Genomic DNA, 26121 nt, shown 5'->3' on the forward strand with positions numbered 1-26121 from the left:
TGTCCACAGACTCATGGGCATGCTGGACTTTTCCTTTCCCCCACTCTCCACCCGCCGTCCCCTCACCCATCCCCCAGCCCTTCTCCACTCCTGTCACCCTTCAGGGTTCAGATGGAGCTCCACCTCCTTCAACAGTGTTAGTGGGCCGGGCGCGGTGGCTCAAGCCTGTAATCCCAGCACTTTGGGAGGCCGAGACGGACGGATCACGAGGTCAGGAGATCGAGACCATCCTGGCTAACCCGGTGAAACCCCGTCTCTACTAAAAATACAAAAAAACTAGCCGGGCGAGGTGGCGGGCGCCTGTAGTCCCAGCTACTAGGGAGGCTGAGGCAGGAGAACGGCGTAAACCCGGGAGGCGGAGCTTGCAGTGAGCTGAGATCCGGCCACTGCACTCCAGCCTGGGCGACAGAGCGAGACTCCGTCTCAAAAAAAAAAAAAAAAAAAAAAAAAAAAAAAAAAAACAGTGTTAGTGATGCCCCTGCTCTGAGCGAACATCTTCAACTGTAAATGATAGGGTTGATCGTCTGCCCCACACAGGTGATTCTCTGTCTCACTGGGTCCTGTCTTGCATGGTTTGTGTCAGTTCATGTGTGTTATTCTTGCCTCCCTAACTAGAATACAGGCTCCTCAAGAGCTGCATCTTCCCCGGCGTGAGCCAGGAGATGAGCAAGGAATAGCTGCTCAGTGTACTCTTGCTGACTGCCAGATTATTTAGAGCTTCCTCACTCTTTTTGCCATTTCAAGTAAACACAGATTGGAGACCAAAAACATACACACCACATCATCTCTTCTTTCCATGCCTTTCTCTTCTCCTGCTTCCCAGATTGGAGCAACTGGGTGGGCTCATTCAGTCTCTAAATTCAGTGAATTTCTGAATCTGCAGAGTCACATGCAAATTTTCAGATCACAGCAACCCCTCGGAGTCTGTTAGTCCAGTAAGAATGCACTAAAACCAGTAGACAACTTTGTTCCCCCCACTTTTTTTTTAAAACAACAAATTACTTTTTTTAGAGACATATTTAGGAGGAGATGGGAACATGCGCTGGGCCTCAAATGATTTGGAGGAGGAAGAAGACCTCATATATGAGGGGTGCCATGGGGTAAAGGAATAGCTGAGAGAGGGGGCATCACCTGGGCAGGAACTGCAGCCCCAGCCACAGGGAATAGTTGTGACACAGCTAATGACCTGGGTGGGCCAGTCCCCAAAGACTTGGATTCCAGCTGATCATCTCTGTGCCATCCTCAGGCAAGTCCCCTCACACGCAGAGCTGAGAAATGTGGAGAAATGAGAAACGAAGCAGGGGGCTTTGGACTTGGTTGATGTGGTTCCGGATTCTCAAGCAAGGAACTGGCCTGGAAAAGGCAGTATTTAGGGCTCTGTTTTGTCATTAGCAAATATTTAGTTTTAGGCTGACTCCCTTTTGTTACCCAACATGCTCTGACTCAACTCTCCCACCTTGGGCACACAGCATGCAAATAAATCACATCATTGCCTTGGCCAAACATACTTTGGGAAGTTACCCCGCTTAGAAACCCATAGAGTATATTCTAAAATTAAACAAAAGTTTTTTTTTTTTTTTTTATCCAGTCCATTCTTTCTTTTCATTAGTGTGGATTTTGGAGTGTGAATAGTAATTATCCATGAGAATAAAAAATTACTTAATTGTGCCTTGTATGAGATTCAAATAAAAGGACCACTTACTTCTCAGGTCTGGTGCCTGCCTTGCAGATACATGCAAATACTTTATTAGCCACTATTTCCACCCGAGCTCCCTGAAGGATTGTAGGAAATCAGTGAACTGTCCTTGTGGTATATGCTAGTCGCTCATAAATTGGAACTATCATACAGTGTGATCAGAATAAGCAAATGGAAAGGGTAATAAGGCACACCAATAATCACTGGTGACCTCAGCAATTTTATTAACAAATTTATTTCCCTAATTGGGTAACATATCTCAGTGCTTGACTCAAGGGCATTGTAATAGGTTTCCGTACTGCAGAAGAAGGAATTAATTAGAACTGTTTGTTCTTATTCCATATTTACACTTGTCCACCAGTCTTGTAAACATTGCCCCTGGTTTCCTCAGTCCTCCAGATTCTTCTGACTCCCCAACCCACCCCCAAAATAAATAAGTAGAAAGCAGAGAGTAGAGCTGGGCATCAGTGGTCCCTTCTTATGTGTGTTCACCCCCACTGCAAGCCGCGTCTCATGGTCAGAATGTGGCAGAATGGGGAACTCCAAAGTCTGTTAAGAGATTCCTCATTTTAAGAGATTTTGGGGAAAAAAAAAAAAAAGGAAAAAAAGTCTGTAAAGGGACCCTCCTTTCCACAGGCAAAAATGGAGAATCTGGGGCCTTGCTTTGCCAGAGCTCATGCCTGGGCTTGGCTCTGTCCACTTGGAAGCTGGGTGCAGAGCGGGTAAGATGGGCAGATCTGTTCCGCTTCATCCTGTCTCACCTAAAACTCTGCTTAGGAAGATAAGACGCATTCATGAGCTCTGCCTGCCCTTGCAGCATGCAGCCCATACAAAGAGAAAAACCATGAACTCATGAACTCACTCTTCAAGGCTGCTTCAAGTCAAGTTTTCTGCCTCACAGCTGGCAGCGGACTGCAGCATGGCAACGAGTAAACATTTTTAGATGCAAATATTCCAGAATGTCACAGCAATGCTGGCCTCTAACTTGGGCTGCCCCCTCCAGTGTACTCCAGAAGGTGCCACTTTATCCTGGCTGTCCGTTCTCCAATGAGCAGCATTAGAGCCTGATGCCAGGGGATGTGGAATCACCTCCGGAGCTGATTTATTCAGCAGCTGTTAACATAGTCTGCCATATATAGAGATGGTTTTTGACGGTAGATAGGACTATTATGAAGATATCTAAGGGGTGTCTGGACTACCCTAGCAATCAACAGGTCCCTTTTTGAGATCTATAGCCCAGAAAAATCCAGATAAGCCCAGGAAGTTTCATTCTCCCTCTTGGATATCCTGCAGGATCCTAATGAGGTTTTCCAGGCCAAAAATATAGCCAGGGTCTGGTCCATCGTAGGTGGTGTGCTCATTCCAGGAGCCCTTGTACGTGGTATGAGCAAAGTCAATCATGCGGACGTCAACCTTGGTGAGACCACCGGGAGAGCTGCCATGGGCTGCCTGGGGAACCTCCTGAGGATGTGGGCTGCCTGGGGCTCTTTCTGGCGGTTCCTGCCCATCATAGATGATGAGGAGAGAGCTAGAGTAGAAGCGGTATGAACTCTGGCTCCTAATAACGGAGAGGAGGGCCTGGAGCTGCTGCAGGATGGGCTCCAGGAGCTCCCTCCGGAGGTGGCTTCCATTATGTAGGAACTGATAGAGGGCTTGTCTGAACCCCTCCACTGAGAGTTTTCTTCCGTAGTACTTGTCTTTGCAGAGAAAGTACTTCTTATCTGTTTGGTAAACCTTATATCAAAAAGAAGAAAGAAAATGTGAAGATTGGAAATTTAAACAAATTGCATCTGGTATGGTTGCAGCATCACAAGCTAGGATAACATATGAACAGATTTTTAGGAGATGTAGGGCAAGAGTGACTGAAATGAGCAGAAGATGATCCTCCATCAAGTGCCAGGGTAGCTTTTACATTTTAAAATGCTTTCTATGCAAGTCTTTAGTAGTAATCCAAGGTCTAAAGATCCTTCACCCTACAGAGGTGACCCTCCACCCACGAGGAAAACGTTTGGATCTTCTTTCTTGTGAATTTCCAATGTCAACCTCCAAATCGTGATTTAAGCCCTGGCTTCTGGCCCTCTTCAATTCAAATATTAGCAAACCCAAGCTAGAAAGCTTTAATAGGAATCTGAAATCACAGCCAATGGCCTTGGAAAGCCAACTAGATTAAAATTTCCCCAACAAAGTTTATAAAGTCCTTTCTCCGCAGATTCCAAGGCAACAGTAATGCCTCTTGAGGTAGAGTGGAGTGAATTGTTTGAAGATAAAAAGATAGGCCTAGGTCAGGTGTGGACAGTTTCCAGGCAGCCAGTGCAGTTGAGGGGAGCCTGGTAGAGGAGGGAGGTTCATGGCAGCTCTATGGGGCTGGTGGCTCCTCTCCTTGGCACCATCTCTCCTCCCCTCCCCTGTTGTGTCTTGGCCACCAGAAGGGAGCAGATGGAAGAGAGATGCTGATGGGGGACAGTGGCAGCCACCCCCGTTTCATTCAGATGGCACAGGCAGCAGCCAAGGTTGAACCAAGGCCAGCAGTGGGCATGGCCGGGGGGCATTGGCACCCCTCTGCCTGGCACACCTAGAAGGGGCAGCCTGTGCCTGGCCAAGACAGTTTCTCACGTCATTCCTGCCCTCAGATTACATGATATGTTTATAGAAAACCAGTGTTGAAAAAAAGCAGAAAGATATGATAGACTTGGTGTTGCCTTTGGAGGGCTGTAGATTGGCTGCTAAATTAGCCGTCATAAATACATGACAGGCATCACTTTCTAAATAAATCAGATCAATTTCAGATGATTTGAGGTCCAGAGAGAGATTCCATTTACACCACAAATCATCACACTCCATTCTCTTGAGGACTGCATTCCCGGCTTTCCAAAGGACATCTGTGCAACAAATTTATAGACTCAACTTCCAGCTTCAAGGGGTGGTAGTTTCAATTAAGGAAAGCTATAACGTTTACCGTCAAATTGGTGTCTGGTTTTGCTTTGAGTAGACAGACTATAAGAGGGAACGAGTAGAGGAAGTTTATTTTCTCCTGTTCTCCCGCAGCCCCTGCCATAAGCCACATCAGAGCCCAAAAAAGAAGGCGTGGAGTCTGAGTTACAGAAAATAACCATTCCTTTGCAGGGTTAGCAGGTTATGACCTTCCCACTTTATTAACCAGAACTGGTAGCAAAAAGCAGCAGAAAAGGTGGATTAAGAAGGGGAAATGGCTAATAGAAATTCAAAGAGCTGACTGCCATACAGCATCTAAGAATGAGAGAATTCAGCTTTATCATTCAAGAGAAGGAGGACTCAGGAAGCCATGGGTTGCACCAAGAAGCCCTTTCTCTTAGTTCTTCCCCCAGCCCAGCCTCACACACTGCCATCAAAGGTCCGCTTGCACCATGAGCAGGAGCCACATGGCCACTGTGGAAAGTTTCAGCTGCCAAAGATTGTGAGACCAAGTTCAAATGTGATGGTTTTTGACATCACTATTCTGAAGGGTACTCTTGAAAAGATCCAGTGTGGGCTGAAGTGGTGGCTTATGCCTGTAATCCCAGCACTTTGGGAGGCAGAGGCAGGTGGATCACGAGGTCAGGAGATCGAGACCATCCTGGCTAACATGGTGAAACCCCGTCTCTACTAAAATTACAAAAAATTAGCCGGGCGAGGTGGCGGGCACCTGTAGTCCCAGCTACTTGGGAGGCTGAGGCAGAAGAATGGCGTGAACCCAGGAGGCGTAGGTTGCAGTGAGCTGGATCGTACCACTGCACTCCAGCCTGGGTGACAGAGCAAGACTCTGTCTCAAAAAAAAGAAAAAGAAAAAGAAATGATCAAGTGTGTCATAGACCAGGGTATGCATTTCTTCATTGGAAGACTGCCTCCTGGCCTCCTCTGTGGCTCCTCCAAAGTGAAGGGCTCTGCAGCGGGCAGTGACATCTGGATAGGAGACATCCCTACCCCACCGTGGACGTGCCGGGATGTTCCCCTACAGCGGCGGGCCCCATGCAACCTACCTGCATGCCACAGATGCGCACACCCAGGCAGGCTGAGGTGCTCTGTGCACACTTCCTCATGTGGCGGGCCTTCTTCTCCTCGGACGCATCATCGCCATGCTGCCGGGTCCCCATCTTCAGATCCAGGACACAGGGATGCGTGTACTGTGACACTACATTTTCCAGCAACAAGAACCCTAGTCACACTATGTTAAGGAAGACTCTGAGGACTTCAGAGCTACTGTTCCCCCACAGGCCGTTTGCATGCCTCAGAAACTGCCTGGAAATTCCCTATTCTGGGCACCATTCTTCACTCCTATTGCCTTCCTTACAGACAAGCTCATCCTTGCTATTAAGAATTCAAAGTATTAGCTTTGCAGGCTGCTTTAATAAGTCCATTTATTTAGGGGGAGTTTATGAGTATGTGAGCTTTCTTTCCTTTTCCATTTTGCTCTGAGGTTGAAATTTAAATGCAAGCGTGAAATCCCTGGCAGGCCATGCCCAATTTACATTTTACGGCAGAAAATCATAAGGCTAAAACCTCCAGTCCTGCTGAATGGACCAATACCTTTTGGGAGAAGTGGGTTGATGTTAGCTTTGGAGATGAGTTGCAGGAATATTAATTTCAGTGGAGTAATTATCCTGCAAAAGCTTCTTAGGGATTATGATTGCAGATGTGTCTTGGTAAATACTATGAAACCAGCCACCCATTTGCAGGAAGGAGCACAGCAGTGGTGACGAAGGGGCATTTCAAACCTAAATTTTCTCCCTGAAAAAGTAGGGGAGGGGCACTTCCCATAGTCCACCCCATGGACACTCCCCTAAGGGAGGAGCCACACTTCCCTCTCACTGTGTGGGCCCCATGGGAAGACACCTGCAGGTAGAATTTGGAGGGATGGAAGGGAGGTTGGGGCTGGAGACTCATCCAGCTCTCTGAGCCCCCTGATGCCCCCACCCAACATGGCATTCATCATTCCTGTCTGACCACAGACACTCGCATCCTAACCCATCTTTACTGCCAAGTGGCCAAGACACAGCCAGGGCCCCCCAAGGGCACTGCGCTCAGTGTAATTCCATCTGCCTTCCCCATACTGTCTAGTTGTTCTTTTGGAGGCACCTGATTTCTTCTAGGACCTGGGTTTGAGGGCTTGTGCCTTCCAGCTCTCCCTCACATCTGTCTCTCCCTGCCCACCCTCCGCTGGCCCCGTGTTTGTGTGTGTTTCCTCTCTCACCTCTGCCCCTCTGTGTCTCTCTATCCGCCCACCCTTGGGACTACACGTGAGGGGGATGGCAAGGATACGATGCCGCTTGTTCTCTGGGTACTCGGAGCACAGGCGGGTCAGGTGGGCCTGATGGCAGTGCAGGCCCCATGGGTTGAAGCTCTTCCTCTCGACCTGGTTCCCATTAGTGTCTTCTGTCAGCGAGGAGGCTGGAGCGTTGAGGTGGGTCTCGGACCTCAGGAGAGCCTTGGCCGGGCTGCGGCGGAGGGGAGCACAGGACAGTCAGAGCACAGGTCTGGGGAAGAGCGCTGCTGCCTGTGGCTGACTGGGCCCTCTGAGACGGGCTCTGACAGGGTGGTCCCAGCTGCTCTCCAGGGTGGCCCTCATCAGGCTGGGGCAACTTCCCTGCCCAACTCAGGTCCTGGGACCAGATTTCACCACACTGTAGCCCTCAAGTGGCTTCTCCAAACCCTGGAGAACTTACTAGAACATGTTGCCCCCCCTCAGAGGACTGAGGTGATTTGAACTCACTTGCAAGTGATCTGGATTATTAATGGTCTTACTATTGAGGTGACACACTAAGGGGCAGTGGCCCTAACCGGAATCACAAGCCTGGGGTTGGACTCTGATAATCCAGCAGGCAGGCCATCACCTCCCTGAGACCTCAGAAGGGCACAGGAGTGGGGTGGGGGCTGCGGGGAGTGCGGACTGTGGCAGGTCCTTTCCTCCTGCCCTCTGGGCATCTTGGCGTGGCCATCTGTGAAATGGAGATAATGGCCTGCTTCCTCACTCCAAGCCCAGAGGCTTAATGAGATCTGTGGCACTCCTTGGGAAGGGAGGCATTTTCATTGTATTAGCTCCCTTTTGTTTCCTATAAATGTTTTAAAAAGCCCCTGGGGAGCCTTTTCACCTGAGAAAGGTCAGCTGACATTGTCAAAGGTTTTGGTAGGGACCTCAGGCACCTGAGCCTCCTGCATCTCCGGGGACCCTCTGAGCATGACATTGACCTCCCTTCTGGCCCCTTCCAACTGCTAGGGAAAGATGATTTCTGAGAGCAATTAGCCACACTTTTCCTCTACATACACTATTCTAGGGTTTCTATTCTGTACATTTCCTCCCCAGAGACACTTCATAGTCTCAGTGAAACAGGTATTTAATTAAACAAATATGTACCGGATACCTACTCAGTAGAGAACTCTGCCTGTGCATCAACTTCTGAGATAAAATGCATCATAATCCTCCCTTCTAGGAGTGGCATAAAGAAAATCCATTCCTTTCTTTGGTGACATTGGTTATTCTAGACAGAGCATTCATCTGAATTTCTCAGTTTTCTCAGCACCAGCCCTAATGGGGAGTGGTTGGCCTTGGGCACAGGTGGGAGCAGTGCCGGTCCCTGCCGAGGGACAGGGTTTCTGTCATCCTGCCCAGTGGCCTCACCTCTCCTTGGGTGAGCGTGCCAGCTGGGGGTGCGGCCACTGGGCAAGGGCGCAGGCGCTGCCACTGCTGCTGCTGGTCTGCTGGAGCGTCTGCCAGATGGCCATTGCCGCCGACTCTGTGGAGACCTTGAAGGGCTCCCGGCTCTCCTTCACTGGGTTGGCAACCAAGCTGAGATGGCCTGTGCTGTCTTTCCAGAGGTGCACTGTGATGGTGCCTGCAAACACACAGGGAAGGGGAGGGGAGGAGCCAGGTGAGAGGGCCACCATGCGGATATGCAGGAGAGATGACAGGTTGGGAATTTAGCTTAATGGTCCAGGTCCACCTCCCCCGTTCCCCAGCTCCTCTCTCAAGGAAGAGCTCTGGGACTGGCCTGGTTTTGCCTGAACCGATGCTGTCCCAGAATGAGCCCCAGAGCTTGGAGAAAATAGCCTTGGGCTGATCTTGACACATCCTCTGCTTTATCGCACTTCCCTGCCCCTTTGCGCTTTAAACAAAGTCAACTCCTGCACATTTTGTCCTCGCATTCCAGTTCCTCTGTGCACAGTTGCACCTCCCAGGCACGCCACAGCCAAGCCAGCTCTGCCCGACCTGGGGGCCTTGGAGCTGGTCCTCTGTGAAGGGGCTTCCCACCTCAGAGTGCCAGTGAGGGAAGTTGGGCCCATCCCGTCCCTCCTCCGTGCCCTCTGCCTCCTGATGACCCTTCCTGTCCCTGCCATGTATCTTTATCGGACCTGCTTCTTCCAGGAAGCCTTCCTCTCACAGCCTTCCAGGGCTCGGGGCTCCCCGTCGCCCCTTCACTCGCCCTCCCTCCGTCTGTCTGCCCTTGAGCTGATGGCCGGCCATTTCCTCTGGTTAGATGCATCTGCATGTGAAGATTATTGGTGGAACATGGTTCTTTGATGAAACAAGCCTTGTGAGGTTTCCCCAACTGTGTTACATCCTACCATCGGTGTTGGTCATTGAGGCACAAAAAAACACTGGTTGTGAAAGTGAAGAGTGTCTGAAATACCTTTACCCTACACGCTAAGGGGCATCCTCCTGGGCATTGGCCAGGCGTGGGTAATTAGCTGTGGCAGGCACATTAGCAGCCCTGCAGCCACCCTTTAGTGTCCTCCCTCTGGTGGTGACAGAGCCCAGGCCTTCCTCCATGGAGTTTGGCTTCCAGTGGTGCCTGGCCTTGCCAGAGTCTTGGTAGTAGCACAGGAGATGGCCACCCTTGTGGTTTTGGGAGAAGCAGAGGTGACAATACATGTCCTCTCTCCTGCAGCTGATGCGCTCATCCTCTCTGCGCCTGCCCTCACCAGCACACTCTGTAACCCCTCTGTCCTGCTATATGCTGAAGGAATGACCTGATGGAGTATACCAGTGGCTCCCTTGTCCTCCATTTTCTCAGTGGATTTGCCAGTGGGGGGCACTGGCAGGAGATGGGAGGGTGGGAGGAGAAAGGTTGAGCATTTATTCCACTGGTTCCCACCCCTCTTCACTGTGTTCATAACCTGCTGTGTTCCTCTGTGGCCCTCCTGGCCTGGGGTGGTGACAGCTTTCCAGTGTTTCTGGTCTCTGGGTCCCCCCAGTTCCTGGTGATTCCCCTGAATCCTGCATATATTTCTGCAAACAGTTCTTTTTTTTTTTTTTTTTTTTTTTTGAGACGGAGTCTTGCTCTATCACCCATGCTAGAGTGCGGTGGTGCGATCTCGGCTCACTGCAACCTCCGCCTCCTGGGTTCACGCCATTCTCCTGCCTCAGCCTCCCGAGTAGCTGGGATTACAGGCACCAGCCACCATGCCTGGCTAATTTTTGTATTTTTAGTGGAGATGGGGTTTCACCATCTTGGCCAGGCTGGCCTCAAACTCCTGACTTTGTGATCCACCCACCCTGGCCTCCCAAAGTGCTGGGATTACAGATGTGAGCCACTGCACCCTGCCAAACGGTTCCTTTTTAAGGTTTTCTTCATTTAACCTCCTTTGAGTATGCCTTTTGTTTTCTGCTGGGCCCTGACCAAGAGAGGGTAGGCTGCATGTTTGTATGTCCTCCAAGGTATTTCTTTCTCCCCCCAGCCACGTGGTCACCTTCTCAGAGTAAGTGGCAATTTCTGCTGAGCCAGCCGTGAAGGCGGCTGATCTCCCAGCTTGCATCGCTGCCGGGCCCTCCTGGACTGGTCAGCGTGGACACTCATTTTCAGGGCTGCTCTATAATTCAGCAAGTCGCTCTCCAGAGCTGCCTGTGCCTAGCTTAGCGGTCTCCCTGGGCCAGTCCTGTCATCTCAGATTTCCAGTGCCCTAATTTTGCAGCCTGAGAGTGACATTCAGTCCTCTCCATCTCCTAAAAGGTGCTGCCTTTCCTCACGCCATCCCAGGCTCCCGTGTCCTGTGAAGTCGTCATGATGATAACCATAACGCTGTCCCTGAACCTGGCATTTTACCATTCACCTGCCACTAGCGTTCACCCCAGGCCAAGCCCACTGTCGCTGTCCTGCTCATGAGACAGGGGCTGGTGGCAGGTTGAGGAAGGAATCACAGATCGTCATAGCCATCCTGTCTTCCACCTGCTGGGTGGCCTGTTACTGCTTTTCCCTTGCTACCTGCTAAGTCACAGTACGCCTGTAAGAGTGTTGACAGTGGGCGCTAAGGCTCAGAGAAATGGGATAACCTGCCCAAGGGCACACGGTCGGTGTGGGATGGAGCTCTGGGAGGGCCATGACAGACGTGGGGATGGAGGAAGGGACAGGCTGTTCCGGAGGGTCTGGTGTTGTCACGCTATGTTTACCCTGAGTTTGCATTAGGGACACTCCTGCTGTGTCCCCCGTCATGTTTGTTCTGGTCATTCTGTTCCATAGGAGAGAACAGAGAGGCTGTGATTCCTCCCTGAGGGGAGGGTCATCAGCACTGAGAACTGGGAGCCCAGGCCAAACCAATGCCTGTCCCGAGCCCATCCTTCCAGGTGTGAGAAGAGGGGAGAGCTGCCAGCCTCGTGCAGGTCCTGGGGAGCCCCGAGGCCTCCCAGCTGCCTGGGGAGCCTGGTGTGCTGGTCCTTTGCAGAGCTCTTTTGGGTCTTGGAAAATTCACGCTGCCCTCCAGCACTCCCCTGGCCTTGCCACATGTGAGGCTATGGTGACAGGACTGCCAGAAACCATAGTCTTGGGAGCCCCAGGCCCAGGAGGCCTTCCTGGAGGGACAGGAAGCGTGACCTTCACCCGCTTCTCCAGGCTCCAGCCCTTGTCTGATCTCATCAGTTCTGAGTGTCTGAGTAAATGGAGGAGAGCAGAGGTGCAAATAACCCAAAACCAATAAAATCCAAAAGTCATTTCCATTTCTCATATTGTCAGAGTTACACAGCCAGGCTCTGCATCTCTGCCTCTCTGTCTTTCTGCGTGCCTCTGACGGGCTGTGTCTGTCTCCAGCTCTTGTCTGTCTTTCCCTCTCACACCCCTCTGTGGCTCAGCGCAGCCCTTCCCTCTGAAGTCGGGGACCCCAAGCAGATAACCCCCTTACAAACAGTCTCCAGTTGCCTGCCCTGGGCAGGAGGGCCTGCCCAGCCCTCCCCATGCATCTCGACCCGAGACCATGCCAGCTGGACAGACGAGAGAGCTTACTGCCACAACTGGCATGCCCAGAGCATCTCAGCAATTTTGGTTTGGCCTAGTAGCTTCCTGAGCCTCCATGAATATTCTATCGTGTATTTATTTTTAAGTTTATGAGAGCATTTACTTGCTGCCGTCTGTAGTATGAATCGGGTCAACCGGGTCAACTGTTAACCAACTGGACCTACGAGTACATCCTCATTGCCCAGTGCTGACCGGCAGCCTGGGAGGAGAGGGGTGCAGCTCCAGGGCACCATCACGCCTGCAGAGCCCAGCAAAGGTCCCGGGCAAGCTCTGACCCAAGAGACTGCCCTCTGGAGTGGCGTCCCTGCCCATCGTCCTCCCTGATGCCATCATGGTGCAGGGCGGTGAGAAGAGAGAACACGCACTCTGTGGCATGTGGTGGCCACTTCAGAAATGGCCCTTCTCAGTGAGGGCTGTTCCTATAGCGGAGAAAAGGGAGACCCTTGTGGCAGCCTTGTGGGGATTCAGGTGCCCCTGACCTGAGGCCCTCGCTGAATGACCCTGGGCAAGTCAGTCCCCCTCCTTCCTTGGGCTAGATGACCCCTGAGCACTGACACCCGAGTTCACCCCTTTAGTAACAGTGTAGCTGAGTGGAGCAGGCCAATGTGGCCAAGAGCCCACAGTCAGGAGCCAGACCTCAGGGCAGAGGAGGGGATGAGGACGACCTCCTGAAGGCCAGGCCAACCTCTCTGCCTCTCCCATTTAGCCTGCGGCTGCCCGGCATCCATCTCAGCCCCAGAGTTGTGTGGAGCAAGAGTGAAATGGTGCTGGCAGGAGGCCACCCTACACACGATCCTGCCACCCCTCTGCTGGGCTAAGTTTAGTTGTGAAGGAACAGACATTAATTCCAGTGTGTGCTCTGACAAGATGGGAAGTGACCCCACAACCAGCCAGGCAACACCAGCCTGCGGGCTGGGAAGACCCCAGGGAGAGGGAGGCCCACACAGGCGGCCCATGGACCATCTTCCCTTGTCTCTCTGTGTGTGACGCTGATCGGTCTTGTCTTAGACTCTCAGGAGTGGCAGGCCGGCCTGAAGTCTAGGCATGTGTGAAACAGTGCTTGGAAGCAATGCTCAAGGCTCCAGGCCCTGGTCCCCCTACCGGCATTAGGTCTGGACCATGCTAATTAAGAATTCCTGGCTGGGCGCAGTGGCTCACACCTGTGGTCCCAACACTTTGGAAGGCTGAGGTGGGTGGATCACCTGAGGTTGGGAGTTCGAGACCAACCTGACCACCATGGAGAAACCCCATAAATTAGCTGGGCATGGTGGCAGGTGCCTGTAATCCCAGCTACTCCGAAGGCTGAGGCAAGAGAATTGCTTGAACCTGGGAGGCGGAGGTTGCAATGAGCTGAGATCGCGCCACTGCACTCCAGCCTGGGCAACAAGACCAAAACTGTTCCAAAAAAAAAAAAAAAAGAGAGAGAATTCCTGACCCTTACCCCAAGACCCAGGGATTCTGATTCACATGTCTGGCATGGGGCGTGGGGACCTGTGCACCTTTGTGCACATACACACTGGATTCTGGTGAAGTTGGTTTCCCAGGCCAGATTGCACTTGAGAAACACCAGGCCCCATCCTTCCCAGTTATCTTGATCATTGAAATGCAAATGTGTGCGTGTGTTTTTTTGTTTTTTGAGACGGAGTCTCGGTCTGTGGCCCAGGCTGGAGTGCAGTGGCCGGATCTCAGTTCACTGCAAGCTCCGCCTCCCGGGTTTACGCCATTCTCCTGTCTCAGCCTCCCTAGTAGCTGGGACTACAGGCGCCCGCCACCTCGCCCGGCTAGTTTTTTGTATTTTTTAGTAGAGACGGGGTTTCACGGTGTTAGCCAGGATGGTTTCGATCTCCTGACCTTGTGATCCGCCCGTCTCGGCCTCCCAAAGTGCTGGGATTACAAGCTTGAGCCACCGCGCCCGGCCTGCAAATATGTTTTTGACTGACTTATTTGGATATTATTGTCACCTTCACCATCAACACTTTGACAAGGGCAGCAGCTTCCAGTCATGGGGTCTACAGTCCTCTAAAGAGGTTATTTCTCTGAGCAGTCACCTCACTGCTGGGGCTGACTACATGGCAGAGTGTGGCTGAGCCCTGTCAGGTTCACTTTCAGAAGGCTGAGTGTGGACAAATCACCCTGTCCTGGGGAGCCTGACCCCTGCCTGGAGGCAGCACCCTCCCCACCCACTTTCTTTCCCCAGAACCCACCTTGTGCTCAGATCGAGGACACATGCTGCCCCATGCAGAAGTTTCCCAGCTACACACAAGCAGCAACCCGTATCCCTGGCTTTGCCTCTTCCTGGGTGAGGGTGGCAGTTCTGGCTTCCCAAGCAAGCCACATCCCAGCATCCCCAAGCCCTGTCCCAGGACTGAGGGTCCTGCCATCCTCCTTGGCTTTCAAGGGGAGGTTAAGGAGGCCCCACTTTGCCCTGTGTTTACAGCCAGCATCAGATGGCTGGCTATGGCACCCGGAAGGCATAGACCAGAATGCCCTCTTGGAGACCGGGTGGGACCAGGGTGTTGTTTTATTTTCTCCATCCCTTGAAGCCTGGTGGCTTGAGCTAATTTATAAGGAAGCCAAACGGCATTACACTCTAGACCTGGAGGCTTGAAGAGTTCAGAGAAACTAGGACAGCGAAGGCCAGCCTTGCTGGGAGAGGGGCGCGTCTCCATGGCAACCCTTATACACACCCACGGCACAGGAGGATGCAGTGGGTGCATTGGATGAGCCGGCCCCCATGTGGCGGCACCCAGACGTGGCCTGGCTGCCCAGGCACTCACCTTTGTACTGTGGGGTGAACTGCTTCATGGCCAGCGGCAGGGATTCATAGAACCTCTGCTCCCGGGAGATGAGGGGCTTGCACACCGTATGCTCGTCGTACTTCATCACGCTCATGTGTCCCCCAACCTGGTGTAGGAAGGGCTCCAGCTGCACGCCTGCCCTCATGTCCCCGGCATCTGCGTTGTTTTGCACAACCATGGTGACACACGGTGGTGGTGGTGGGGTCCCTGCACAGTTTGCTAGAGGTAGGTGTGAAGTAGAACGGGCAGCTCCCAACAGCACACAGGCTGTCAGCGGTCCTCAACTTTCTCCTTCTTGGCCTTTATTGCTGTCATAGCATAGTTGTCCTCCTGTCTGTGGGTTCTCAGCGGGACCTCTGGAAAGTAGGGGAGGAAGGTGGAAGTTAGATGAGGGAGGTGGTGGCTGGGGCAGGGCAGTGCTTAGAAGAGCCCACACAGCCTTGACCCCAGAACAGGTTCCTCACTGGTACCTTAAACGTCTGTGAATATCCATCAATTACTTCTGGAATAATCTGTCATGAGAAACCAGTTACAGTGGTTGCCTCCATGGAGCAGGGATGAGAAGGAGACTTTATTTATTTATTTAAGATGAGGTCTTGCTCTGTCGCCCAGGCTGGAATGCAGTGGCGTGATCTTGGCTCACTGCAGCCTTGACCTCCTGGACTCTGCAGCCTTGACCTCCTGGGCTCAAGTGATCCTCCCTCCTCAGCCTCCAAGTAGCTGGGACTACAGGTGTGTGCCAGCATGCCCAACTAATTTTATACTTTCTGTAGAAATGGAGTCTCACCATGTTTCCCAGGCTGGTCTCAAACTCCTGAGCTCAAGTGATCCACCCACTTTGGCCTCCCAAGTGCTAGGATTATGGGCATGAGCCACTGTGCCCAGCCAGAGACTTTAAATAATGTTTTGTACTTTTTGAATTTAAATATTAAAACATTAAAAAAATTCAGGCAACACACTAAGCTTTGAGGGTGCAGAGACGGTATCTTAACTTCACCTGTCATGTTTCCTGCCTTCATTTGGGAACACTCATCCCAGGCCCAACAAGAAGCAAGCTGAGCCACTGCTACTGGGGCTCTCACTGTCTTGTAGGGGATTATGGGTACAGGAGTGCTTGCTTGCTTGCTTTATTTATTTATTTATTTATTTAGAGACAGAATCTCATTCTGTCGCCCAGGCTGGAGTCCAGTGGTGTGATCTCGGCTCACTGCAACTTTTGCCTCCCGGGTTCAAGCGATTCTCCTGCCTCAGCCTCCCGAGCAGCTGGGATTACAGGCGCCCACCACCACATCCGGCTAATTTTTGTATTTTTTAGTAGAGACAGGGTTTCACCATGTTGGCCAGGCTGGTCTCGAACTCCTGACCTCAGGTGATCCGCCCTCCTCGGCCTTCCAAAGTGCTGGGATCACAGGCGTGAGCCATCGCACCTGGTCAGGAGTGCTTTATTTTTGTACAGCATGGGTGTGCATCATTGATTTACATCATGGCACCGTGACATAATTGCTGTGGGACCTCGGACAAGTTACTGAACCTTTCTGGGCCTCAGTTTCTCCTTCTCGCTCTGTAGAACAGGATAATAATGATACCCACCTCATGGAGTTAGGGACATAGTTGAGATAAGGCCCGTGGAAAGGACAGCCCAGTACCCAGAGCAAAGCATTCAATAAATGTGATCATTATTTCTAGCATTATTGCCATGCTGGCCCTATTTTCCTCACAGCTCTGGGTTGTAGGACAGGCAGGCCACTTTGCAAATGAGGACAGTGAGGCCTACAGTACCATGTGCAGGGTTGCGGCTGGCCAGGAGAGTGGGAAGTAAAGCCAGGGCCTGCTCTTCTCTAGGCCTGGCCCCCTCCTCCCCCTCCTGTTCCTCTTACCCTCCCTGAGGGTGGGCCTATGGGTCTCAGGCAAAAGCTGGCACTCTGGGTTGGAAACACAGCCCCTAAAGATGTCCTGACTTTGTCTCAGGAGAGTGCCAAGGAGACACTGCAAGGGGAGGCTTTTCCAGCCCTGTTCATCCTGTCCTGAGAGCACATTCCCACAGCGGTGCCCGTCACCACCAAGTTATTAATACTCTCTCCCTCTGCTGGACTCCTGGTCATGGATGCCACCAGGCTGGGCAGTGCTGGGCAAGATTAATCCTCTAATTGACCTTCAGTCCAGGCCACAGGCACAGCCGGCTGGATTCATGCACAGCAGTGCCCATCAATCTGTCCAGGCCTCTGGCTCAGAGAGGCTCCTGCCAGCTGCCTGGACCTCTACCTCACTCCGGCATTGAAAACCTCAACACAGCCTGTTCATTCCCTAACACTGGGCCTCTTCTACATTGGCTACTGCCCTGCAGGCCAAAAGTGCCCCTATAGGAGGGAGAAGGAGTGTGGCTTCAGGCTGGTACGTAGGATGAGGGGTGAGGCTTCTGTGACTGGCTGCTGTGGCTGGAGTGACTGGGTGAACTGGGGCTGCTGGGGTGGGAGGATGGAGGCCTGATGGTGAGGGGCTGGGCCTGAGACTCCAGCCTAGGCATTCTTCAGCTCTGCTCTAGTGTGGCACAGAGGTGAGCCCCATCGGGAAGCTGTTTCAGGACCTGAGAAAAGAAGTTGGTGACAGGTATCTGGACACAGGAAAATTGACCCACAAAAAAGCTGCTAACTTCAGTTTGCTAACCCTTCGGTTATGGGACAGGATATACCAGTTGCTTGTAAACCCAATCCTACTTGCAAATTTGGAGAAGGCAAGAAGGAGTAGAGCAGAGAAGCTGAGGCAGCCTGATGCCTCCCCTCTCGCTGGGCTTGCTGGCATGTTGGCCTTTGCCAGCTGACCTGTCCCCAGGCAGAGGTACTTCTGGTGACCACAGGGACAGCTAGTCTGTAAAGTTCATTTATAGCCACTCCTGGAAGGAGCAAGGCTCCCGCCCTGCACACTTGTATCCCCAGGGCTGGCCCCTCACTAGCCAGGCCTGGCCTCAGCGGATACCAGCCCAGCTCCACAGCCTCATCCCAGCCAAATCACACCTGGGCCTCCTGCTGCTGCACTGGGAAGTCCACGCCCCTCATCTTTCCCCGGCTCACCTCCCCAAAGAGCTCTAAGGACGTGGACGTCACCGTGGCAAACTGTGGCAAGGAAATAATGGCAATAAATGTTTACATGCATATGGCGCTTGCTGTGGCCATGTTCTAGTGCTTTGTATAGAGTAACCCATTTAAGCCTTACAACCCATAGTAACCCTGTGAGGCAATTCATGTTACCAGCCCCGTTTTATCGATGAGAAAACGGAGGCACAGAGAGGTTAAGTAGCTTCCCTATCTGCACCTGGCTAGTATGGGAAGAGCAGGGATTTGAACCCAGGCATGGTAGCCCCAGAGTGTGCTCCCTGGCCACACTGCAGGGGGCTGAGGGTTGTTGTTTATAGACTCCAAACTTCAGGAAATTGAGCCACAAGAAGGCCGGGACTTGGCCAAAGTCACCTATAAGTCACTGGTGGTGCTGGGACAGGTTTTCCTGTCTCCCAGGCCTGGTGTACCCCCCTTGGCCCCCATCCCACTTGATGACATTCAGTTCATGTGCTAGGAGTGGGTGGGCTGGAGAGGGGAGCACATCTCTCTCCCACCTCTGCAGAAACCACCACAAGGGATCAGGCGGGAGGCCCACCTAGAGCAGGGGTTGGTATCGACCTTCCCACAGCCTCCTGGCTGGGGGTGTCAGTGAGACCTGAGAGGCGCTGTCATTCCCAGCAGGGAAATGGTTCCTGCTGCAATCTTCCCCTCTGATCTCAGATGTTCTCAGGAGCCCTGACTGTACCTCCTCAGAGAGCGCAGTGTGAGCAGGGAAGACCCCTGGGCCTTCAGCACAGCCTGTGGCACAGCAGTGCAAACTCCCCTGCCCTGGACCTGGACAGATTGGCAGCAATTGTCTACCAGGTAGCCAGCCTGTGAAAAAAAACCTGGACTTGGTGGCTGGGGAAACTGAGGCCCTTTCTCTTGAGGGTCAGCCTAGGATGTAGATTAGGTGACGTCTGCAGGGCCTCCTGCTCCTGAGCTGTGTGGTCTGCAATTCTGACACAGGTTGGTGGGAAGGGGCAGAAGGAGATAGGAGGAGCAGCGGCGTCTGCCCCTGGAGCTTCAGCTGGGGCTGGGCAGCGTAGGTTTCGCCGCTGCTCGGGAAGGCAGTCTGTGGCTTCCCCTTGGCACTGATGCTGACCTCACATTCCCAAGGAAGACTAGGGTTCTTTATCTGTTTCTGCCTTTGTGTGTAGCCTCCAGCTCTGTGGGATTGAGCTGGGAAGGCTCCTGTTTTTCCCATTCCTCACGGGCAAGTCCCAATTAAATCATTCAAGTTGGCAGGACCTTTCTCAGCCCAGACCTTCCTTTTGCCACATGCAGGCACTTCTGCCACAGCGCCCTGGGCCTGTTCTGTTTCCTAAGAGCCTTGGGCAAGGGTCAGAAGCCCAGGGTCTACTCCAGGCACCCCCGGAGCTTGCTGAGGCCTGAGATGAACCGGAGAAACGCTCTGAGGCTTGGCTTGTGGCCCTCTGCCACAGCCTTGTGATGCTCCGATGACAAAGTGCAGACACTCCTTTGTGGAGTCTTCCTTCCAAGCATTGCCACCACGCGGTGTCTGTCACTGCCTGGGTTATTCTCAGGACCGACTCCCATGAGTCAGCTTGGGTGCTGGATGGCAGGTGAAGCGCCTGCTGCCAAATATCCTTGGCTCTCTTTAGTGCTTTGAAGGGAGACAGTTGTCCTTCTCTCCAGCCCACATCTCCTCCCACATCCCTGCAGCTCAGACCCCTTGCCCAGCATCCTTCCCTAGGGCTCCTTGGGGGGGCACAGGGGGAGTAAGAGTGAGGCAGGGAAGAGGGTGAGATGCCCCTAGCCAGAAGAGCTCAACTTAAAGGTTGCCCAACCCCCTGCCACCACCAGGAAGTGGACAGATGGCCCCAGGTCTCTGTGTCCTCCTGCCCTGTCGTTGCATCATGTCCTGAATGAAGTAACGCTGGGCCTCACTCCAGGAGACTCAAGGGCTAATTTCTGCTGATGGGGCACAGCCACCAAGCTGGTTGTTAAATGAGGCCATGGGCTGTCTGTGCCAGTACAGACCCTGCTCCGCGGCCCCACGGGGCCTGAGTGACAGCCAGCCTGTGCTAGCCCGTGAGACACTCCCCAGTCTGAAAAGAGGGTCACTGATAGCAGGGCTGTGAGTGGGTTTGGCTTCCAGAATGGAGACAGATGACCAGTGATTCTAAGACCCCAAGACCTCACTGATGCCAGACACAATAACAGATGCCACCCATCAACCCGAGGCAGATAAGGGCATCATAACTTGTCACAACCCGTCGGCACAGTTTAATTTCCGGAGAGTCTTTGTACGTTATAAGCACTTTCCACATGCTAAATCTGAGTTCATTAACATTACAGAAGATGCATCTCTTTTAGGACTCACACTCCCATTTTAGGGAAGGTGGCAGACGAAACCACAAATCAAACTTGTAGGGGTTCAAAATAGGAATAGATTAGTCATGGACTATATCTTATCAAAGCTTGTTGGCTTCTTATATCTGCAAACAGACTGGCTGACTGTGGCCATTGTCAGGGCTGTTCACAACATTCTGTTTTTCCCTGTGGGAACGTGGTATGATTGCAGCTTTGAAGGTAAGCGTGGCCCACGTGATTTGCTTTCACCAGCATCACGTGGATGGGTGCCATGTGTTACTTCTGGGCGGGAACTTCAAGAGATGTTCTCCCCATTCTCTTTCCCTGGCCATGGTGATCTTGGAAGCACATGCTGAGGTGTGGCCTCTGTCAGCAGGGTCCCTAAGTGACTGTACATACTGGATATATAGCATTATGGAAATAAATCTTCACTCTGTGAAGTCACTGAGATTTGGGGGTGGCTTGTTATGCAGCAGGACCTAGTCCATCCTGCCTGATGCACTGACTCACAGCCAGGCACCCAGTGTGGAGCTCTTAAGTTGAAAGCAACTTCACTTCACCTGGCGCAGTGGCTCACACCTGTAATCCCAGTGCTATGGGAGGCCAAGGCGAGTGAATCACTTGAAGCCAGGAGTTCGAGACTAGCCTAGCCAACATGGTGAAACCCTGTCTCTACTAAAAATATTTTTAAAAGTAACTGGGTGTGGTGGCACGTGCCTGTAATCCTAGCTACTCAGGAGGCTGAGGCAGGGGAATTGCTTGAATCCAGGAGGTGGAGGTTGCAGTGAGCCAAGATCATGCCATTGGACTCCAGCCTGGGCAATAGAGTGAGACTCCATCTCAAAAAAAAAGAAAAAGCAACTTCATTTGAGTCAGGTACTCAAATCATTCCTTGCACAAACATATCCTATATCATTGCCACTCCTAAGGGTCAACTCTGGACCCCTGACTTTACAGTCACACCTCTGTTTCTCCAGATGAGAATTTTCAGATGGCGACACTGAGGGTCAGAATGGTTGCAGAGTTTTCCTGGGGTCCAGAGCTAGCAGGCACTAGTCCTGGGACTCGGCCGTGACGAGTCTTTCTCATTCTAAAGTCGATGCCCATTCTGACCATGTGCAGTCCCTTTGGATGGGGAGTGGCTGCTGAGTTGCTCTGGCTGTCTCTGGGAGTCTCAGAGACCCAGGACCAAGACCCAAGTCAGGCTCTTAGGGCCAGGGTGATGTCTGGGGCCCTCTTTATGCCGTTTGTCTCAGTAACCTGTGTCAGGATAGGCAGCCTTTCAGAAGCCGCCCCTGGCTGGGCAGCAAGGGCCGCACACCCAGGGGCATCATGCTGCTGGTGGCAGTGCCTAACGAAGCGCTTGGCAGTGTGGATTCTTAGGGCCCTGGGTGAGGGCTGTCACCCGGGGGCCCACCAAGACCTTACCCAAATCCTCACCACCAGTCTGCAGAGTAGGAAAGTAATCCCCTAGAGGCACGATAATTCTCAAATGTATGTAAATGTGTTGGTAATTAACAAAATACAAATTCAGTTAAAGGCATTATTGAATTCCTAGTAGTTTTTGTCATCATCACTTTTTCTCAATCAACAGATCCTAAGAGTGTAATGAGGACTGCATAGGGACTGGTAGGGAAAAAACTGTGTTGACAAATGGGTCCTAGAGAAGAGGTTAGGAGAGGTATTGCTCCTGGCTGAGATCACGGGTGGTTTGAGGGGTCTGAGAAGGAGTCCAGGAGGAGGGGAGATGTTGGCTCAGCCTTGGGGAGCTTGGGGGAGGGCCTGCTTCGGGGAGCGTGTGTACAAGGAGCAATAGGGAAGGGCAAAGACAGGGTGGGAGGTGATGGCTGGAGGGGAGGGTTGTGTGGAGGAGGAGGATGCGGGAGTGCTGGGCTGGCCTTGCCAGTGCTGCAGCACCAGGGCGCCTGCAGAGGCAGCCGGCATTGGAGGGGGACGGAGAGTGAGCCTAGCCTGGTCAACCAGAGGAGATGCTGGCCTGGGCCCCAGCTCAGTGCGGGGAGGTGGTCCCCTGAGATCACCAAGGTGCTGAAGCCTTCGGGACCACATCCCGATAAATCTTAGCCATGTGGTGGAGAGAGGGCTTTCTGGGTAGAAGATAATTAAGAAACAGCTTGTAGCAAAAGAAAACTATAATATAAAATGTGGCAGGCGGCAAAGCAGCATGGTTTATGGCCTGCCCTCTCACCTCTGAAGCTCTAACTTACATTTCACAGGCCTCTCAGAGCCAGAGGTTTGGTACAAGTACCATTCAATGTCTTCGTGATGCCCAAGGGAGCATTTTTTAATCTATTAGAGATGAGAGGACCCAAAAACCATTTAAAACCACTTAGGTTGTAATGGGCAGGAGAAATTTGGAGTTTCTCACATGGCTGAGGGGTCGTGCATCATCTGGGGCCATCCAGGTTGGAAGGTACAAGCTTATTTTCCAGGGGGAAAAATGGAGTTTTAAAATCCATTCTAAAAATGACTCAAGGGCTGTAGGATGGTGCGCCCTTCGTCCGTGTGGCTCCCCGGCTCGGGGGGATCAATACCTGGTGCTGGGGGACTTCACACATCACTTTCCCAGCCATGGCTGAAATATGTGGCTTAGGAGAGCATCTGTTTCCTGGGGAAGGCTTGGTTTCTAGAATCACAGAGCAATACTTCATATTCCTCAGTCATAGAAACTTATTTCTATGATTTTATCCTTTGAGAGGGTTTCTTCTTCTTTTTTCTTAACATTTAAAATCTCTCAATGTTTCTCCAGCTTGAGGACCAAATACGATTTTAATACAGCGATTATTAGTTTAGAAGCCCTTCGGCCACTGACAAATGTACTTAGCAGCACCAACAATGTTCTGATCTTGCTGTCAAGGTGGGAGAAATATGGGGGAAAGATGACTCACGAAGTCGAGTGCCACTGGAAGGGCTGCTCTGCGGGAGGCAGAGGCTGCAAGGGCTTCTCCCTCTTGGCCCCCTAATAGATCCTGAACCCTGGACATGCAGCTCCTCAGCCATGGTTAGCAACTGCTCTGACAGCCCCTCCCAGGCATGCTTTTCTCCTCCGGACTTTGCCTCTTCAAGCTGCACCCAGGATCTTGGATGTTGCTAAACACCCAGACCTGCCTACACATTTCCCAGCCTCCAACACCCTGCCCCACACCTGCCGCCTTCCTCTAAGTAATATGACCAGCCACCACCTGTCTTGTGCAAGAGGCCTGTGAGCCACAGACGCAAGGTGTTGCCAGCGGTTAGCATGGTGGTTTTATAGTTGCAAGATGGAACAGCTCTTTAAGGTCAAAACACAATAATGGGACGGAGTGTGTGTGCGTGTGTGTGTTTGCATGTTTGTGCGAGCACATGTGAATGCTTGTGCGTGTTTGGGAGTGTGTGGCTGAGGGAGAATGCAGGGAAGGTCTTTCCCCAGCAGAGGGCAGCAGCGCACACGTTGAGGCTCCAAATGCCTGAGAGGGATTAACAGAAAACTAAAGCCAGCACCCACCTCCTCGCCAAGCGACTGGGGGACACATTCTTGGAACTGCCCTAGGTTTGCCTGGCTTTGCCCAGACCTGTCCCAGAGAGCCCCAACAGCAGCTGAAGTTCTGCCTCCACCAGGCAGGGGGTTTTTGAAAAGCTCAGAAGCCATCATTGAGGTTGGATTCTCCCCGTAACGTTCTATAACATCTCCTCTTGCCCTCCCCTTCCGCTGCTTAACCAGGGTCAGGGGCTGAGGGGGAGGGGTGGGAATGGGCTGGGGGCGGTGGGGCACTTGAGAGCCCATCTGGGCAGAGCAGGACGGGGTCTCCAGCGATCTCCACCCCATTTGTCCATCTCACCCAGGCTGTGGCACCCTGGTGGGTGGGTGAGCCCTCTCAGCTGCCAGCTGGGCCTCCCAGCCCTGGATGAGTTGCAGTAACCAGTATTGAGGTAACACATTGCAACTGCAGCCCACGGGCCAGCACGCCCCTCCTGCTCCCGCTCCCACCCCTCACCTCCCCAGCCAGTCTGCAGGCTTCCTTCCCTGAAGGACCTGATGCTCATAAAGTTTATTGCTGTTCCCTGTGGCTGCTGGTGAACAAGATAGCAACCATCAGGGTTTCTGCCTGGGAAGGATTTGTTCAGTGCTCTGTGGAGGGCAGGAGAAAGCAGGAGATGCCGTTGTCCAGTGGGTGGGCTTGGCTTGGCCTGTGACCCCCAGAAGCAGCAGGGCAAAGACGGGGAGGGCCCCAGAGGCCACAGGAGCACTGAGGGGCAGGGATGCAGGGAAGTGGCCCAGGAGGGGACAGGAGACCTGGTTCTGCCTCAGGCTCCCTGTGCCTGCCTCTCTGGGCCTCAGCTTCCCTATCTGTACTGAGAGCTGTCTGACCCTGCCATGTTCTTACCCTCCTTTGGGACACCCCCCCCGCCTTCGATTCAGCCAGGCAAAGTGGTGGGGAAAAATAACCCATGGTGGCTGGTCGGGAGGTTGGCAGAGGTTCTTCCTAATTGAAAGAGATTTAAGAGACCTGCTGACCCAATGCCTTTTGACTGGATCCTCTTCTAACAAAACACTAACAGACATTTGGGCCAGCTGGGGAAAGGAGACTGTGGACAGGATGCAGACACTCATGGGTAGTTGCTCATTTGTTAGTGGACAGTGGGTTATGTGAGGACATACTGAGGGACTTTGTGGTGGGGGAGAGGCATGCTGTGATGTCAGAACACTCTAGCTGTAGCGTATTTGATGAAACAAATACGACAAAACTTGGGCCACTGCTGAAATCAGGCGCAGGATGTGCAGGTGTTCATGAGATCATTCCCTCTATTTTTTTCTGTATGCTTGAAGTTTTTCGTAATAAAAGGTTAAAAAATAAATGGTAGCTTTTTAAAAGTGTAGAAGCCTGAGTCCCTCTGCATGGGATCAGAATTTCTGGGGAAGAGGCCTGGCATGGGGGGTTTAAGGCCCCCAGGGCCCCCAAGGTCCCCAAGGCAAGCTCAGTTTTCAGGTTCACTAGGGTGCCTAGAAGAGTCATGGGTGGGGGCCAAGACTCCACCACTGCCCAGGGCATCAGGGACCACCGCTTAGTGGAGACATGCCTCCGACCCCCATGACTCCCATCCCATGGTCTACCGCCACCCTGCACCAGGCCCCAGGCCCCAGGCCCCAGGCAGCTGCTGTAGACGTTGACGTCATTGAACCTTGTGCCAGCCTCCTGCCCCCTCCCGTGGAAAGCTAGGGCTGCTGGGCTAGGACATGCCGTTCCGGGGCCCAGGGGATGCTGCTGCCCACGTTTCTTGGACACCTGCCTCTGTTAAGGGTTAACGCAGCCCCCTGTACTTGCCCCTCCCCCCAGCTGCCTCTGCAGTCCCAGTCCACCCTGAAGTGAGAGGACTCCAGGCACCCCTGGAAGGGGAGGGGTGGAATTCCCCTGGGAGAAGGGAGAGGGATGAAAGAGGAGCAGATGCCAGAATTCCTATACGCACTGAACTGTGCCAACACTCTACCCTACCCCCGCCGCACACAGATGGACAGACCTCCACGAAGACGCTGGCACCTCCGTGGGGCAGACTCCTGACCAGCCTGGAATGGAGATGAGACCCCAGGGTATAGACAGGCCCTGTGGACACAAGACCATCTCTCCCCTCAGTCAGGCCCTGTCAAAGGCTCAGCAAGGCTGGCCCTGCCCGTCCCTGCCCACAAGGCAGCACTCACCAGAGCTTCCTCTGAGATCATGGGGATTGTGTGGAAGGCAGGGCCCAGGAATCTTGTCTCTCAGTGCCCACCATGTACAGGCATCAGGCAACAGCCCATCCCAGCGTGGAGCATTCACTGTCCACCAGAGCCCTGGTGTGCGAGGTCTGCCCGGGAGGGCCGGGCTGACGTGGCCTGGGGAGGGAAGGGTCACCTGACCCTCTGGGGAAGGGCTGGTGAGGACTGGCATGTCCAGCTGTCAGCTGGGTGTTCTGCTGCTCTGGGGCAGGGC

At 52.8% G+C, this 26121-nt stretch overlaps 1 protein-coding gene across 1 annotated transcript; it reads right to left on the reverse strand.

Annotated features, from left to right (window-relative positions):
- Positions 1 to 1900: 1900 nt before the first annotated feature.
- Positions 1901 to 26090, reverse strand: IP6K3 (inositol hexakisphosphate kinase 3). The gene is made up of 6 exons (XM_010359087.2): positions 25851 to 26090; positions 14709 to 15085; positions 8328 to 8541; positions 6971 to 7146; positions 5692 to 5867; positions 1901 to 3430 (listed from the first exon to the last, which is right to left on the reverse strand). Exons 2-6 carry the CDS (start codon positions 14905 to 14907, stop codon positions 2963 to 2965), a joined length of 1233 nt encoding a protein of 410 aa, XP_010357389.2. The 5' UTR covers positions 14908 to 15085; positions 25851 to 26090; the 3' UTR covers positions 1901 to 2962.
- Positions 26091 to 26121: the final 31 nt, after the last annotated feature.

This window comes from Rhinopithecus roxellana, chromosome 4 (genome assembly GCF_007565055.1).
Source record: "Rhinopithecus roxellana isolate Shanxi Qingling chromosome 4, ASM756505v1, whole genome shotgun sequence".
NCBI lineage: Eukaryota > Metazoa > Chordata > Mammalia > Primates > Cercopithecidae > Rhinopithecus > Rhinopithecus roxellana.